The sequence below is a fragment of the Enoplosus armatus genome, chromosome 17 (assembly GCF_043641665.1).
Source record: "Enoplosus armatus isolate fEnoArm2 chromosome 17, fEnoArm2.hap1, whole genome shotgun sequence".
Classification (NCBI taxonomy): domain Eukaryota; kingdom Metazoa; phylum Chordata; class Actinopteri; order Centrarchiformes; family Enoplosidae; genus Enoplosus; species Enoplosus armatus.
Window position 1 is genome coordinate 4,715,625 of NC_092196.1, and position 17,769 is coordinate 4,733,393.

Consider the following 17,769-nt stretch of genomic DNA (forward strand, 5'->3'; position numbering starts at 1 on the left):
GCTGTTCTGTCTTCCTCTCCTCCGCCTCGTTCACTCGCTCCGGTTTTAGACTGGCTTTTGATTACTGGCGGGAAGGACATCCTGGATTTTAAGGAGGCAGGAATAGCACTTGTTGTTGCCTGGTTGGCACCGCTGGCTGTGCTGGGTGTGTGTGGCAGGGGACAGAGACAAGGGAGGGGGCCTGGAGCGAAGCCACCGGGAGGCCAAACATGGCCAGTGAGGACACACTGGAGGACCTGCCAGGGGATCAAGCGGTTGATTCCCCAGTACACACTGAGCAGACTGACACAGAGTCTTCGGTAGGCAACCGTGGCCAGAGCAGGCCTCAACATGGCCGCCTTTTTTCTTTCCGTCCATTACTATGGCCCTTCTCTTTTCTGTCGGCTTCCTCGTTCACTTCCTGTAAAAACATCTCCTGTCCGACAGCGAATCACTTGTGAGTTTTCATTCCAGTCTGCTGTGATTTCGCCCCGCTGTGTGAGCTGTCTTACACCTCGCTCCAGAGGTTCTTTGTTGTAAAACACCAGGGATTAAGTTGTATTATGTTGAACAGGAGTACGTTACAGCACAAACTCTCCCTTCCTGTCGTTCATGGTGTGTTACTGCCTTTGCTTTCTCTTCTACCTTGAATGGCTGTGGCCTCCGCTGCTGCTCGTACTGACTAACTTCTCAGGCTTGCCACATTAAGAAGGGTATATGTAGTACTGTGATGTCAGTGTCTTTAATAAGATATCATGTTGTGTCTGTGGTTCTTCCAGACCAAACTCCTTGACAAAACGACACATTTTTGCTGTGTTACTAGTCTTCATGACTTTGTTCCACAACCAGTTTGTGAAACATGCTCAAAAACACTGCTCTTGTGCAATGACATAACATTGCATTAAAGCAGCAGTTAAAATCCTGCAAGCACTTGGCCTGTTCCATGTGGGCTGCTCGGCAGCTCGGGCCGTGCCTGACTGTTGTACTGTATTGTGTTGCAGATGGATTATGGCTTTAATGAGAGCAGAGCTGTAGCCGCAGCCTGCATGTAGCTGGATGGACACAGAGACCTAAGAAGTTGTAATCAGATCTGCTAAGCTGGATGGCTGGCTGCATGGTGCAGTGAAAGGCCTCGAGCACCCCGTCATTATACTCTGGCAGTGGGGAGGGGACAGTCCTCAGTGTCCGAGTGTGTGTTTGTGTATGTGATCTGATGATCTAATGTCACAATATCAGATGAATGCATGACATCTCCAGGCTTTCAAGACCATTTTCAATAGGTTTCTGAAGAATATGTATGTATGCACAATAACATGAACAACTAAGAATGTTGATACAAGGTGTTTTTTTTACCACTTTATTGCTGGTTACGTATCTTTACTTTGATTTAAGACGTCTGTTCCTTTCCAACATTCAACATTTGGTAGAAGCCTGTTCAATTTGTTTTTCACTCATAAAGTGTTAACCTAGCTTGCTAAAGTTAAGCAAGTTTGAAACCAAAAATTAACGCTCCCTGGAGAACATTACTGTGTAGGGGGCGCTATCACAGCAGAAAAATGTAGAATATTTAAAGGTCTCATATTGTAGAAAGTGAGATTTCCATGTCTTGTTTGATTATAAAGCAGGTCTAGGTGCCGTATAGATACTGTGAAAGTACCGAAACACCACAGTCCACAGAGAACTGCACACAGCCCGTATTCAGAAACTGTGTCTTTAAACGAGCCGCCAGGACTTACGTAAGGTTGTGATGTCACAGCTATACAGTCACCGCACTCAGCCACGCCCCCAGCAGGTCATCTGCTCCAGGCACAGCACCACCCAACATGTACAGGGGCGCTCATCCACCTGCTCAGCCTGTCTGAGTTATTGGAGCGCTCTGCTCAGGACTACTCTTCAAGTTTTTGGAGGTTGTTCAGTTTGTCTAAAACGGCTTGTTTCAGACGGGGGGGGGGGGGCTGAGAGCCTGCAATAAGGACCTTTATGAACTGTGAATCACGCAAAGCTACTCTAGTGAAGTCCCAGAATAAAAATATAGCGCTGGAAATGAGCAAAATATGGGACCTTTGAATGTCTTTGTCTTTTTGGTAATTACAATTTTGACCAAATAAGTACACAAGTCAAAACAAAGACTGTGAATAATATTCAAAGTTCCATAATCAGTAGCTTCTTTGCGTATTCTCTCTTTATCGCTTCACTTCTGAGCTGTATTTGTTGTTTACTTTGTTGTTGTTGTCCTTGTGAAAAACACTGCATTCACAACTTTGTGTGATTGTCTTTATGGGTCTATGTTAACACCTTTATATATTTGAACTATTCGTGTGTATGTTTATGTGTGACCCATCCAGAAGCAGACAAGATACTGATTGATTTTAGTCTGTATGAATGCTGTTCTAATCTGCTGTAATCTGGTTAGTGTCGATCAGTAGGAGAGCTGATATGAGCATTCAGCTCTTTATGCACTTAAGCGCTGCCTCAACCTTGATGCTGCCTCCCAGTCTCAGTTCGGCAGGTTTCACATGTTGAGGGTTCACTCAGAGTTGCTGTTTCGCCCTCCTTTCATCCCACAGTGCTCCACTTCGTCAGAACTGTGCAGGGTGACTGTCACCAGCTTTGTCTGTCGTAACCTCGGCTCAGCAGCTCTCGGCTGGAGATGTCACCTTTTGAATCGGTTTCTCTTTCAGCTCAAATAGAATAATCCCCCTCATACACAGTGGGCTAAATATAGTTTAACTTTCTATTCGCACATTTGCACCATTTTCTGCACGCATCACAACACCACCTCCTCCTCCTCTCATATTCTGCCGCAACCTCCTTCTCCTTTTGTGCCTTCTTCTCACCCTCCTGCTTTTCTCCGTCTTCAGAGTGATCCAGGTGGGCTGTCGGTGCTCCAACAGCTGGGTCTGGACCAAAATTCTGACTTCTCCGACTCCAGCGTGCAGCAGCACCTGGACGAGCACCGCGAGAGGATCCGCAGGGAGATCCGCAAGGAGCTGAAGATCAAGGAGGGCGCGGAGAATCTGCGCAGGGCCACCACTGACAAGAGGAATGCCCAGCAGGTGGACTCGCAGCTCCGCAGCTCCAAGCGCAAGCTGGAGGCCCTCCACTCTCAGCTTCAGGAGCTGGATGCACACATTGTGGTCAAGGGCCCTGATGACAACAAAGGTACATCATCCACCATGGAGAAGTGGTTCATACTATACGCTTCTGTGCCAATGTGAGATGTGCCAGTTAGAACATACTTACAACACCATCATCATACATGTTTCCCGTTCTGGGTTGTGTGAAATAATCTATTTCTAGTTTACCAACCAGTGGTTTTGCATGTTTTCTCATTTCTACACATCACATACACTACCATTTTAGCAGCTCTTTGAGGCTATACTTTGGCACAGTGGTGCTTTGCGCTAAATGCTAACTTTAGCATGCTGAATTTTCATACAATGCTGGCATAAACTGAAACCAGTGGTTTCCTCAAAGGCAGGGAAAGGCAGTATAGAAACTTATTGTATGCTTTTGTAGTAGCCAAGAGTAGTAGATTATGGGCTCAAACATTTAAAATCACTGGTCTCTAACTTTATGTGCTACCAGAGGACAACGATGATGTTTTCAAAAACTGCACCAACAGTAACCTGACCTCTTACCTTCCAACCACTCCTCTTGCCCAGATGCCCCCAAGTCTCCGGGGTCGGTCAATCGGACGTCTGCCAACCAGCAGCGCATTGCAGCTTTGGAGCGGCAGCTAAACATTGAGCTGAAGGTCAAACAGGGTGCAGAGAACATGATTCCAATCTATGCCAGTGGAGGTACCAAGGTATTCATCTGGCTAAGCTGTCGGCCATGTTTCTTATTCACTTTACTATCCACTGCGGGATCTGTAACATTTAGTCTGTGCTCCTTGACTCTCTCTCTCTCTCTCTCTCTCTCTCTGATCTCCTGTTATTTATGTCTCTCCACAGGACAAGAAGCTTCTCCAGACGGCTCAGCAGATGCTGCAGGACAGCAAGACAAAGATCGACATCATCCGCATGCAGATCCGAAAGGCCATGCAGGCCACGGAGCAGTCTGAGGACAACCAAAGTACCCATTATGCTTTTGTTTATATCCTCAGTCTCATCTTTAAATTCCTCTTTGATCCCACCTGTCACTCTTTCAGCTTTTAAACACTGCATATTTTATGATGCGGGGGGGTAATGGATCAATAACCTGCTTCAGAACGTCACAGTGTACAGTCTTCCAGTCAACACACACACACACACACACACACACACACACACACACACACACACACTGTCCATTACAGCCCTCTCACGCGCTCAGGTTAGAGCCTTATTGATGTTCCTGCATCCCCTTGATGTTGCCCAACAACTAAAAGCCATGCCTCATTTAACAGAGGTTAGAGAGGAGGCAGGACACATACGGGGAGCCAGGAAGGGAGTGAGACTGAAAGGACTGAGTCAGAGATGACGACAGAGTGAAGTGGAGGGAAGGAAGGAGTCAGAGATGAAAGAGAGAATAAACAGGGAAGGACAAACAAAGCTCAGAGCAGCAGAAAGAGCAACAGTGATCCTGGAAAGGACTGAGGCACAAGCCTCTAATGAGTCTATTGAGTCTCCTTTATTTTTCCCCACATGCTGTCTCTCCAGCCCTGTGCTTTAAAGCTGCTATAATCAATATTTGGATAACAATGGATCACATGACTACTTGTATGTGAAAGGGGTCAGATCATTATCACTCAAGTCTGCAGTTCTTCTCAACTTTATGGAGCTTTATTTAGTTTTTCAGTTCATTCTCACTGGTCTCATCTGTTATCAGCAACAGCCGGCAGCTGTTTTAAACAAAAACGCTCTAAAAACAGAGCTGAAAGGAGAGTGAATATTGGATTTACATTTGTTGAGTGGCCAGAAACATATGTAACATTCATATGTTGTTGACTAAACCTGACGCTGTGTCCCAGGTAAGCCGGACGAGTGCGGGGCGGAGCTGCGCGTGGAGGAGCTGTGGCATCACTACCGCGTGGAGCACGCCATGGCTGAGGGAGCCAAGAACATGCTGCGATTGCTGGGCGCAGGAAAGGTCCAGGACAAGAAGGCCATGGCTGAGGTCAGAGGGGCGACAGGAGATGTCTTGGTTTAAAACATAATTAGCTCAGTCCGCTGTTCCGGTGTAGTTTCAGTTATGCTCTGAAAAAGACTTACCAAGATGTAATGTAAATGTTGTAAATGTGTCAGTTAGTGAACTTTACAGGTGCAGATAAGTCGATTTTGTTACCTTTCCACTGAACCAAGCTAGCTGTTGATTCCAGTCTTTGTGCGAAGCTAAGCTAACCTGCTGCTGGCTGTAGCTTTGTATTTATTGTACAGACAGAAGAACGGTGTTCCCAAAATGTCGAACTTTTCCTTTAAGTAATCAATATAAAAGCAATCAATTATTTTCCACTTCGCATGTGTGTGTACATATTTACATACCTCACATTATTCATTTCAATATTAATTATGCTATCTCATATTCTTTTTGTTGCATATTAGCACATTTTAATTGTGAGCTTATATTTTCATTATTAGTATTGCTGCTGCAACAACCTAATTTATCCACCAAGATCAATACATTTTTATGTAAAGAAAAGAAAAGAAACACTCAGGAGAAAAAATGTAATGATGTCCGCAGGCTCAGTGTGGCCTGAGCGAGTCGTCCCAGCGCCTGGACCTGCTCAGGTGCTCTCTGGAGCAGAGGCTGCTGGAGCTCCCCGAGGATCATCCCAAGGCCTGCCTCATCAAGGAGGAGCTAGTGCTGGCCTCCTCCTCGGCTTTCAGCTCCCGCCACAGCACCCCCTATGTCCATAACCAATACAGCACCCTGAGCAAACCATCACCACTCACAGGTAGACAGAGAAACTGTACTGTGCAAATATTGGGAGAAGCTGCATCATGCATTTTCTTACCTGTAGAGGTGGTTGTTTTTCAAGCACTTATCTTTATAAATCAAGACTTTTTTTCTCCTTCCAGGTACTCTTCAGGTGCACCTTCTGGGCTGTATGGGGCTGCTGGAGGTCGTCCCAGGGCGAAGCAGAGGGACGCCGGTGGTTCTTCCCTCTCACTCTGTGGGAGATGGACGCTCCTCATTCAAACTGAGTGGCCTCTACAGCCGCAGCACCAGCAGCATGAGCCTTAAGATCCCCGGCAAGAATGAGGAGCTCTCCTGTAAGTGTTTAATTTCTTATTTTGAACGGGTGCCTTTAAATGTAACAGTTTCCAATGAATCATTTAAACAAATTATTTCACTTAATGTTATTTTTTTATACTTCTGATATTTATTTTAAACCTTTTGCACAACTCAGATCCAAGAAACCCCCCCCCCCCCCCCCCCGTGTCCCCCGTCACACATCTCCCTTCATTAAAATGAATTCCACAGTTAAAATCAAGTGCAGCTGTGGATTAACCTGGTCTGTGTGTGTGTGTGTGTGTGTGTATGTGTGTGTGTGTGTGTGTGTGTGTGTGTGTGTGTGTGTGTGTGTGTGTGTGTGTGTGTGTGTGTGTGTGTGTGTGTGTGTGTGTGTTTTACAGCGGAGGTGAGCGCAGTGCTGAAGCTGGAGAACACAGTGGTGGGTCAGACAGTTTGGAGAACAGTTGGAGAGCAGGCCTGGGACCAGACCTTCACTGTAGAGCTGGAGAGAGTAAGACGCTGCACACTCAGTCTGTTACCGTGTGATTAAACCTTTCACTCTGGTGTCATTGCACCAATCTCTCAATTTTCACCAAAAAAGTGCCTGGACTTTTTCAAACGAGCAGGTCAGTTGAAAGTGATTGTCACCTAGATATGTGTCCCCACAAACCTAAAAATTACTGCCACCTTAGTTTATAGTAAAAGGTCTTGCAATGAGTTCTGGTTTGTTATAGAAAGAGGAGAGAAAAATGGAGTGAAAATACCCTGTAAAAATGCAAGAAATGCTTAAAGTTATAATCCTTAAAAGTTCAGGCCTTGATTTGGTGACGATTGTTGTCAGCGCTAACCTCAGTGAAAAACACGCGTTTCTTGACTTCTTGACTGCTTCACAATAAAAGCCATCCCGTTTCACCAATTGAATGCTTTTAATGTACAGCAGCAGCAGTATGAAATGTTGGGTTAGCATTAGCAGTAGCTCTGATACAGCTGTATGAGACGGAACAGTAACACTGGATTACATGCGGCCTTATGCCGTGTGAATTCCTCGTACATGTGAGGGCAGTTTGATTCCAGTGTGGGAATGTCGGACTCTACCACTAACAATGAAAACTACTATATAGAGGGTTAATTACTGAAAGTAAATGCATTGAATGACTATTGCTGAAAAGCTGCTGACCATGAATATTACCAAAAATGTGCTTTGAGTTTATGAAAATATTAAGGATTATAACTTTAAACTACTAACTGCTTAAGTTGCAAATGGTATTTCTAAAATTTGATTTACACTTATTTTTATAATTTTAAACAAACCTGGACTAAACACACAATAACAAGCCTTTGATATACGTATTTCTAACCATAGAGGGGTTTTAGGTTTTTGTATTTGGAACTGTAATCCTGAAAGAGAACTACAGGCTAAAATCTCATCCCTGTTTGTATTTGTGTGTGTGATTAGTCCAGGGAGATGGAGATTGCAGTGTACTGGAGAGATTTCCGCTCCCTGTGCGCTCTGAAGTACCTGAAGCTGGAAGAGTTCCTGGACAACCAAAGACACCGAGTCCAGCTGGAACTGGAGCCACAGGGGCTGCTGCTGGCTGAGGTACAACATTCACACACACACACACACACACACACACAACACCGGACATATCACATGAGCTGAATTCATCAACCGGCAAATTATGAAATAAATATTAGCCTACACAGCCCCTATAGCCTGTATTTGCATGAGACACATTTACATACACAGGTACTACAAAGAGACAGTCGGTCTGTTTTTGACCTCAGACATACACTTTTTGTTTTAACTTATTGCTTTTGTTTTAGGTGACTTTCTTTAACCCAGTAATAGAGAGAGGCCGAAGACTCCAGAGGCAGAAGAAAGTCTTCTCTAAACAGCACGGTGCGTTCAAGTGTACACACACAGCCACTGAACTGAAAAGTAGAGTATGCTGTCACTCATGAAGGAATACAAACTTCAAAATATAAAATTTGACTTATATCCAATAGAAGGGTTTTTTGTTGATTCACTAAGGAATCTGTTTCCAGAAGACATCACTGTGACATCATCAGGGTTATTTTTTCAAACGTTAGAGAGCTCCCGTCAGCAGACATTATCTGACTGTTTTCACAGACTGAGTAGTTCAAATAGTGACGAATAAACTGAACGTTGTGTGTCAAATCGGTGGAGCGCTCCTTTTTAAAGCTTTTGAAAGTGAATGGATTGTCTCCAAAAATTAATGACTTTCAACTGAAGTAGGACAATTTTAAAACAGATTAGGAGTCGCTCTGCCACGGCATGTGCTTGTAGGAAAGGACTCTTTTGTCAGTCAGCAAAAGAGACACGAATGTGTGGCTGTAGCTCAGGTGTCGAGCCATTATCAAGGCACTGCAGCCCGAATGTCTCCCGAAAAGCCAAAAGAAAAAAAAAAAGTTATTCAGTTATTCCCAACATTGAGGTCAGGTGAAAGCATATTTCTACAATACAAATGTATCATCATTACTGTTCTGTCTAATATTTCCAAAGTGGTTTACCACTGCACATGTGGTGCCTGCCTTGTGTAAAGGAGTTGAGAAGCGCTGCTGCAGATAAAGTGTTAGTGGCTTCTGGTATTTTCTGGAACTGGGATTATAAACATTTATGGGAAATGCAAACCCAGGTCACGCAACAGCTCATCTGTCTAACACCATTCAAGCTACTGGAGACCTTACTCCATCAGATACTGTCCTAAACACAGTTATTCAATGTAGAAGCAATAGCCATTGTGGTGGTTTACCTTCCAGTAATCCAGTCATATTGCATCCTGTGTGGTTCAGGTAAAGCCTTCCTGCGTGCTCGTCAGATGAATGTGGACATCGCCACCTGGGTCCGTCTGCTGAGGAACGCCATCCCCAGTGGAAGCAACACACCTGCCTACACACCAAGCTTCACAAGCAGCCCACTCACACACAGCACAGGGTATGTAACCGGTGTGTGCCTGCTGCTCGGCAAAAAGCGCTTGAAAAGGCTTAAAGTTTTTTTTGTTACATTTTATACATTTAAGTATTTAAAGTCATACATTCAGGCACCGTTTTCTGGTGAGAAATGAGGCAAGCAGTCGTCTTCTGATGCTTCTTTTATTAGCCGTTTCATTTCTAAATGATAGTCCATGATAAAAGTTTGATTTATCTATTTTTATATTTATTTATTTATTTAGTTTAATTCATCAATATTGTGAATTATTCAATCAATTATTGATGGATAATGTCTGTAATTTGTCTAAAAGATTGGCTTTTTTTTTTTATCAGTGCCATTACTTTTTTTGCATAACTCAGTGAATGTAAATTAAGAGACATGTTTGTTTCAGATTTGCATTCATTTCTGTTACTAAATCAGTGAACCTCATGAATAAATCTCACAACTGAAGAGTGAAGTGGCGACCTGTTTCGGGAGTTTCTGGAATATCTGCAAACACATCAAGTTGCCTCTAGTTTTTAAAACCTGAGCAAAGTACTCATGCAATAGAGCTTGTTGCCCATTAAGCATTAATTTCCTTTTTTCACACATTATTTTCCTCCACAGCATTACAACAGTTGCTGTTTCAGATCAGTTTTCTTTATTTTCCGTGCGTGTGCTCTGCAGAGAGATCTCAGTGGAGAAGCTGAATCTGGACAGCGACTCTCCTCCCAAAGCTGAAACCAGGAGAGATGTGGTGGACGCGCCCGTCCCCTTGGTGAGTGAGAGGGAGACAAAGATGGAGGCCAAGAGGAAGGGAGGCAGACAGGGGAAAGATGGGCATCTTTACACTATCATGTTACTGCTTTGCTCACTTCCTACCTGCAGCCTTTGGCTTGAAAACAGTGCTCTAGTCACAGGCCGCTGCTCTGTGTGCTGCAGTGAAACCTAAGACAGGCGTAGTGGGGGCCTGACAGGAAAGAGAAAGGGGAGGATAAATAATTAGAGAAACGAAGAGCTGAAAACTCAGGGAGACAGCTTTAATGAGATGTAATTGGATGGAGGGGAGCTTTAATTTGATCGAGGCCAAATCCGCGTTAGTTTCCCAGTGTGAAGAACACAATCTGCAGAGGGCGACAATGTGGGAGGGAGGAATGGAGAGGGGGCATGAAGCTATGAAGAGAGGAAGTACTTTAGAGAGAGGGAAAGAAGAGGGGAGGAGGAGAAAACGGACAACAACAGTACTCCAGTTATTCCACAGACCTAAAAGGTGAAGGGTGAAGCTGCGGCTTGTTGCCACCAACCTTTTTACAAAACACGACCTATTTGACGTCAAAAGTAACATCAGACCATGTTCATTAAATTACTTTCACATTATATTTACAATATCTCTAAATTTTAGAGGGTTTTAGGGTTAATTAGTTCTTGGTACTTGGTTTTGTTTTCTTGTATTTGTTTTATTTTTATAGCTCTCTTTTCAAGTAAAAAGTGGATTTATGCTTTCCTTTACCCCTATAAACTTTAAGTTGAATTCTTTTTCAACAGCATCCAAAAGTAATAAAATAAACAATAATGGGCCTCACTCTGACCCTTGAGGAACATCACAAGTATGCTGATTTTGAGTTAATATTGTATATTAATATTGTAATAATTCTCTACTCTGCTGCCGGTTCATGCCAATACAGCACATTTTAATTTTAGAGGCCGGAGCGGCAGACGGACACAGAATCAGACAAGCACAGAGACGGTCAGAGAGGGCCCGTGGCAGATGGTGTGTTCAACGGGGTTGGAGTATTATGGGATTAATTACTCTGGTGTTTTTTAGAGAACTAATTATCAGAGAGGAAGGAGTGAATGGGGACAGGGAGAGGGGAGGAGTGAGGCTGTCAGCCAGCAGGCGATCTGGCACCCGGACATGATGAGCATCACTGTCTGTTGTGACTGAAGGTCGTTGCAGATGTTAGCAACCATTTTGTCCTCATTTTCTGTTTCTCCCTCTCTGCTGTTTTCCCTCCACATACTGTCTGCATTTTACTTGTGTTCTCACGTTTCCCCTCCCTCCTCCTCCTCCTCTTCCTTCTTCTTCTTCTTCTTCTACTTCTTCTTCTGCTCCTCCTCCTCTGTGGTGTTTACAGGAACAGACGCCGGTCATTGAGCCCCCGCCCACGCCGGATGTCCCTGTTCATGAGCCGCCAACCAGATCGCTGTCCCAGAACTCTTTACGCAGGTGCACAAACACACAGGGACCTATCTCTCACACACATGCATAGACATGAAAACCACACCTGAGCATGTCTTTTTGAAATATGGCCAACACAGCTTGACACCAGAAACACACCCCCTCACACAATATGGTCCTGTGTTGTGTTTTTTTAACACCTGGTGGTCAAGCCAAGTCATCATTAATGTGGATTACAGCATATGTCACCCCAAATGAGAAATCCATAGCTGTGCTGGATGCCGAAACACGGAATATACACTTTAAGAGTCACATACTGAACTGCAACATGGCTGCTATGGAAGTTTGGCATGTTTTTCCAGTGAGCGTATGAATATGACATCATGTTATGTTTGCATGCACTGCCTATAATCTGCCTATAATCTCTCTTTCAGACCCAGCACAGGCCCTCTTTGCCTGCAGGACTTCAAGCTGGTAGCAGTGCTTGGCAGGGGCCACTTTGGGAAGGTACTCAAACTTCGTTTTTCCTCACAGGATGAAGGCAGAGTTATTTAGGATCCTAGTGGCCTCTGGGTAGAAGCTCTTCCTGAGCCTCTCAGTGCTGGTCTGGTGTAACTGGTACCTTCTTGTCGACCGCAGCAGGAGAAAAGGCCGTTATCCGGGTGGTTGGGTTCCTTAATGATTCTCCTAGCCTTAGTTTTATCCTATAGACAGGGTATAGCACCGCCTATTGTACGTTGAATTAATGAAGTTGGAGTTGGTAGAGATTTTTTTAAAGAAGTGGGCTAAAAGGAGAGTGAATATTGGACTTGCATTCACCTGGTGGCAAGAAACAGGACTCCAAATAAATGCTCTGTATTTGCTGGAGGTGCACAGACCCCAAGTGACCAAAAAATAAGTTATTGCAAGTTTTATTTCTTGGAAATTACTTCTGTATCATTTCATACCTTGCCAACTGACACTGTGGCGAACGCTTGCACATTGTTGGTTTTGGTCTTTTCATGGGATTTATTGACAATAACTGAAGTATAAATGTCTTCAGGTGCTGCTGTCAGAGTACAAAAGGACAGGCAGCTTGTACGCCATCAAAGCCCTGAAGAAGGGAGACATTGTTGCGAGGGATGAAGTGGAAAGGTAAGAGTTTTTTTTACTACACGGCACTCAGTAACCTCAACCCAAGTCTCAGCTACACGACGAAGCTAATTACACCTCATACTGTAATTACTGCCTCATACGTAACCCCCCCCTCCCCTCTGTCCGTCTCCAGTCTGATGTGTGAGAAGCGGATCTTTGAGGCCGTCAACGGCTCCCACCACCCCTTCCTGGTCAACCTGTTTGCATGTTTCCAGACGCCAGAACATGTGTGTTTTGTCATGGAGTACACGGCAGGAGGAGACCTCATGATGCACATACATGCCGACGTCTTTTCTGAGCCACGTGCTGTGTGAGTTCTGCTGCGTGTGTTTAAAGAGACGGGATGTGTGTGCCTTCTTGGAAAGCTCCATGCTCTGTGTCTTATGTCTATGCAGCCATTAACATATGCGTCAACATGCAGTATGTTTAATTCTCTGTCTTTCTGTCCATTGTTTATCCGACAGATTCTACTCAGCTTGTGTGGTCTTGGGACTGCAGTTTCTTCATGACCATAAGATCGTGTATCGGTGAGTGCTTGGATTGTCTCCACCTTTGCCCTCCACACACGGCACGCACTATACAGGAGGGATACATACTCTCCTCACAACACTCGGTATACCCTTCCTTTTCTTTGTCAGGGATCTTAAATTGGACAACTTGCTGCTCGACACAGAGGGTTTTGTGAAGATAGCAGACTTTGGGCTCTGTAAGGAAGGTGAGCGTCCATTATTTATCTATCATATCAGCCCTCTACAAGATGAGGAAAAAGTTCCATACATTAAGGGAAATTGATTACAAGCATTGATGTCTCTCATCACTCACACAGTCAGTAACTCTCTGTCCTCACCCCTCACATCTCTCCCCTCACCCTTTCTTTTGTCTTTCTCTTACTGAGGCATGGGTTATGGGGACAGGACCAGCACATTCTGTGGGACCCCTGAGTTTCTGGCCCCGGAGGTGCTGACAGACACATCGTACACCAGAGCAGTCGACTGGTGGGGGCTCGGGGTGCTCATCTATGAGATGTTGGTCGGCGAGGTGAGAATACAGAGTTAGAGTTGTTTTGTAAATGACTGTACGACTGCATCTTAATCTTACTTTAATCACACTTTGGTTTGCGGAAGGATTAAACAAACTAGATTCAGTGAGCTTTAGAAGTGGTGGTAGGTCGATTTGGTACCTTTTGAACAGACGGCAAGCAGCCCATTGCTTGAAGGTCCAAAGAGAAATTATGTGATACTTAAAAATAACTTGTTACTCAATATTTCAACATGTATACGCAGTAAATGTCCAGCTGAGTGCATGAAACTTTAGTACTGTGCTGGTTTCATGATTAGACGGCTGAACGTAGCTGGTTCTTTAACATCCACTTGTAATATTTGACATATATAATTAAGTCAAGGCTGTCGGAGACCAATTTCATAGAGGTAGAATATGTAAAGCAGTGCAAAGTAATCGCGTGCGTCTGTTTCTTTCAGTCTCCGTTCCCAGGTGACGACGAGGAAGAGGTTTTCGACAGCATAGTGAACGATGAAGTGCGCTACCCTCGCTTTCTCTCCACCGAAGCCATCGGCATCATGAGACGGGTTAGACTCACTGACACTCCCAATAATTCCCGACTTTCCGCTCCCAACTAAGTTAAAGTTATCACGTAGGAATACCACAAAGAATACTGTTTAAATGATGGTGTACTGTTTTCTTTTTGTTCGGTTGCTAGTTGTTGAGAAGGAATCCTGAAAGACGTCTGGGCTCTGGAGAAAAGGATGCTGAAGATGTCAAAAAGCAGCCTTTCTTCAGGGTGAGTGTCTCATTTTTAATCTCGTACTGAGAGTTCATCTTGACGAGAAACTAAATGTGAACGTCCTTTGTAGGGTATGGACTGGGAGGCGCTTCTTCAGAGGAAAGTCCCGCCCCCGTTCGTCCCGAGCATCGGCGGTAAAGAAGACGTCAGCAACTTTGACGTGGAGTTCACGGCTGAGCCTCCTGCCCTTACGCCCCCCCGCGAGCGCCGCACCCTCTCCCGCAAGGAACAGGACCACTTCAAGGATTTTGACTATGTCTCCGACCTCTGCTAGGGTCAGGGGTCACTGGGATACTAGCTGCCTACTGCCAGCCACAAACTCTGAAAGGAGACTGAGAAGTGACGGCTGACTCTGTCCCGAGGAGAGAGGAATTTGATGGTGATGAGAGGCGAGGATCACTCTTACTCTGTCCTCTTTCTCTCTTGTAAGTGTGTGTGTGTGTGTGTGTGTGTGTGTCTGTGTGTGTGTATGTGTGTGTGTGCGCGCGTGTGTGTGTGTGTGTGTGTGTTTTGAACTGGCCGGGCCGAGCGAGTGTGAACTGGGATTTGATGTGTTGCACACATAAACAGTGTCACGGATCGGGGTCAGCAGATCCGTGACACTGCGTGGCTTTTAGAGGAGGACGAGGTCATGACGATAATGGAAAATAATCCAGATTATGTAACAAATGGAAGAGGAGATGATGGACCCTGCTGTTTGTCCTGCCTAGCAACACAGTGAAGCATAAAAAAAGGAATCCGCTCAGAGAGCCTAAAAATCAGAGTCAAAGAGTGCAAAGTGATCTGACAGGAAGCAGTTTGTGTCTCTTCTTCCTGCACTCGCTCTCGTCTCTTGTCCCTTTATCTCTGCTGTTTGTTGCTGCTAAGTGTGTGTTTCGCTGTGTACGGTGACCCTGCCTCAGTCATGAATGTACCCACATCAGCTGCAATCATGCACCACCTGTACATTAACACACGGGGGAGCCAGAGGAAAGAGAAAACCCTGCTAATGTTTGATCAGAGCTGCTGCCTGTTGGTTGTGTCAAAAAAAGCAGAGTAAGTGGGGGGGGGGGGGGGGGGGGGGGTTAATGGATGGAGAGGGAGGCTGTTTGTGTGTCTGTGCTCAACCTCACTTAGGTCACCTCTTCATCGTCGTCTCTTTCCGCTGTCTTTCGGTACAACACAGATTTTTAACTACAATCATTTTTCAATGACAAAAAAAAGCTTTTACAGATTTAGTTCTTTTTTGTGATTTATAGTTTGTTTTTGTTTCCCATCTGTGTTTCCTTCTCTGTCATTTGCTGGTGAAATGTGTCAGAACTGTGACTCAGTAAAGATGTGAACCCAACGCAGATGCATTGATCATTTATTGTCACTGACACTTTGTCCTTTCAGGTGATCAGTACTTTTTGAGGAGGAGGGGAAGTCATTGTACGTTCCATTTTGAACTTCTTTACATCTCGCTATAACTGCAGATCCACCCTTCAGTTTCACGTTGGATTTATTATCCATGCTAACATACTAAACTAAGATGGTGAACTTGGGAAACACCTGCTTAACATCAGCACACTGTCATTATGATCATGGCTGTGGACTCTTAAGTATTTATCTACACTTGAGAAATTCTTACAACGAGCATATGTTATATATGTGTGTGTGTGTGTGTGTGTGTACATCTATAAAAATATAAAAATCTAGTTTGAGAAGATGGTAGTAGAAATAGTCGATTTATATGCCAGTAAGTGTAAACTGAGATCCCTGCATTCATATGACAGGATTTCCTTTCTTCTCTGATCTTGTAGGCTTGCAGCCATTTGCAGCTTCTTGAGGCAACACCTGCTCCAAAAGCACAGCACAGAGTGGCAGAGAGTCGCAGAAAGAAAGAGTAGGTCAGTGATGAGGAAGACGAGAGGTAAAGAGAACAGCATCTAATCACACAGCAGCAGAGGGATTTATCTTCCATCTTTTGGCTGATAGTGAGTTATTGTAGGTCAGTCAGATGTTCAGAGAGGAAGATGCACTATTAGAAACAGGCTTTGCATTGTTGGATTATGGCGACAGAGATTCAGAACTAAAAGTTAAACACCTGGAAATGTTCCTTAGGTACTATTTTTCTTTTTCATGACACCCTTCAGAAACAATCACCTAGACATAATGCAGACTGATTACCAAAAAGAGAGTTTTTTGATTGTACAGTTACTATATATATATATATATATATATATATATATATATATATATATATATATATATATATGAAGGGAGTTTTGGCACAGAGCAGCAGACAGCTGCACATGTAATTTTGTGTAAGGGTCACGCTGACAACAGGACAGGGGACTCTGCCTTAAGCTGCATCAGCTGATGTCTGCATCAGTTTTCCAAACTCACAAATGCTCAGATGGATTTTGCGGCTGAGAAAAACAGGTTAAAATGTAATACGAGTGCTCACCATGTCTAGCCAGCTTTGCCATCAGCAGTTTGAACAAATGTTTTCCATTTCTGAGTAATAGTGAGCAGATAGTTGGATAGTGTGCAATAAGGCTGATGCTGAGCCAGGCCGGGTCCCAGCTGTTATCATTAATGGTGTCCTGAAATGGTCAGCATTAAAAACATTCTTTGAATTATTAGTGGGATTGAAACTGGACTCGGAAGCAATGTAGACAAAACTGTGTAAAAAAAAAAAAAAGTCCCAAAATGCAATTAAGAAAGCTGAACTGTACACTGAGTGAGTCATTTAAAAAAATGTTTTTTTGTAGATGTGGGAAACGCAGTCATCACTGGATCCGGACAGTTGTCTAAAAGGCCTTGTGAGAGCACAGCCCTCATCAATATGTGCAAATTCTAACAGATTATGGACGTTTCATTTGAACAAATCAGCAATTTAATTCAGTGTGCGCACATCATCAGCCATCATAGCTGCACTTGTAACAATGTTTGCAACAAATGAACATTAAAAGGCTGCTTCAGCGACTATTTAAGTAATGCACTTCGAAATAGTTTGGGGACCAACAAGAGACAGGTTTTTTTTTTTTTGTTTTTTTCTATTGTGAAAAGTGTGTCGCTAGTGTGGGTCAAACTCGAAAGATACTGGATCCTACATCCTTTGTTGGAACAAATAAGTCTGATTCGACAGCTGACAGAGTGATACAATACAATTAATAAAGACATTAAATTAGGTTGTCTAGAAATACAAATGCATTTACTGTGCACAAAAGAGACGACATTTTTTAATGGTTTCTGTCTGATCAAACGTTTAAAACAGAACATTTGTTCGACTCAAAATCTTTGGTAAGGATATGGTATTTCATATTTACAGTGTCAGATATGCAATATTATTCTTATCTGTCTCATCAAGAAGAACAGAATATCTATCTATCTATCTATCTATCTGCCATAACTAGTCAAATCCAAATGTCATAAAGTTAAACTTCCTCATGTCTGTTGATTGATGTCAGTCCTAAAACCAGCTCATAGGAGCATTGCCGGCAGCCGCTGGGCAGGTGTGGAGCGGTAGACCGTGGTGAACTGTGGGACACATTTAGTGTGAGAGTGTGCATGAAGCGTGGGTTGAGTGCAGCCCATAGTCTCTGAGGGCCAAACCCA

General features: G+C 44.0%; 1 protein-coding gene across 1 annotated transcript; it reads left to right on the forward strand.

Annotated features, from left to right (window-relative positions):
• The first annotated feature begins 172 nt into the window (after positions 1-172).
• On the forward strand, positions 173-15,227 carry pkn1b (protein kinase N1b). The gene is made up of 22 exons (XM_070922411.1): positions 173-299; positions 2,841-3,141; positions 3,645-3,790; positions 3,936-4,056; positions 4,934-5,079; positions 5,644-5,857; positions 5,982-6,176; positions 6,540-6,649; positions 7,595-7,738; positions 7,966-8,041; positions 8,956-9,097; positions 9,761-9,851; positions 11,209-11,300; positions 11,687-11,759; positions 12,295-12,386; positions 12,520-12,696; positions 12,851-12,913; positions 13,025-13,101; positions 13,282-13,424; positions 13,865-13,972; positions 14,104-14,184; positions 14,258-15,227. The coding sequence occupies exons 1-22, from the start codon at positions 210-212 to the stop codon at positions 14,459-14,461; spliced, it is 2,886 nt and encodes a 961-aa protein (XP_070778512.1). The 5' UTR covers positions 173-209; the 3' UTR covers positions 14,462-15,227.
• Positions 15,228-17,769: the final 2,542 nt, after the last annotated feature.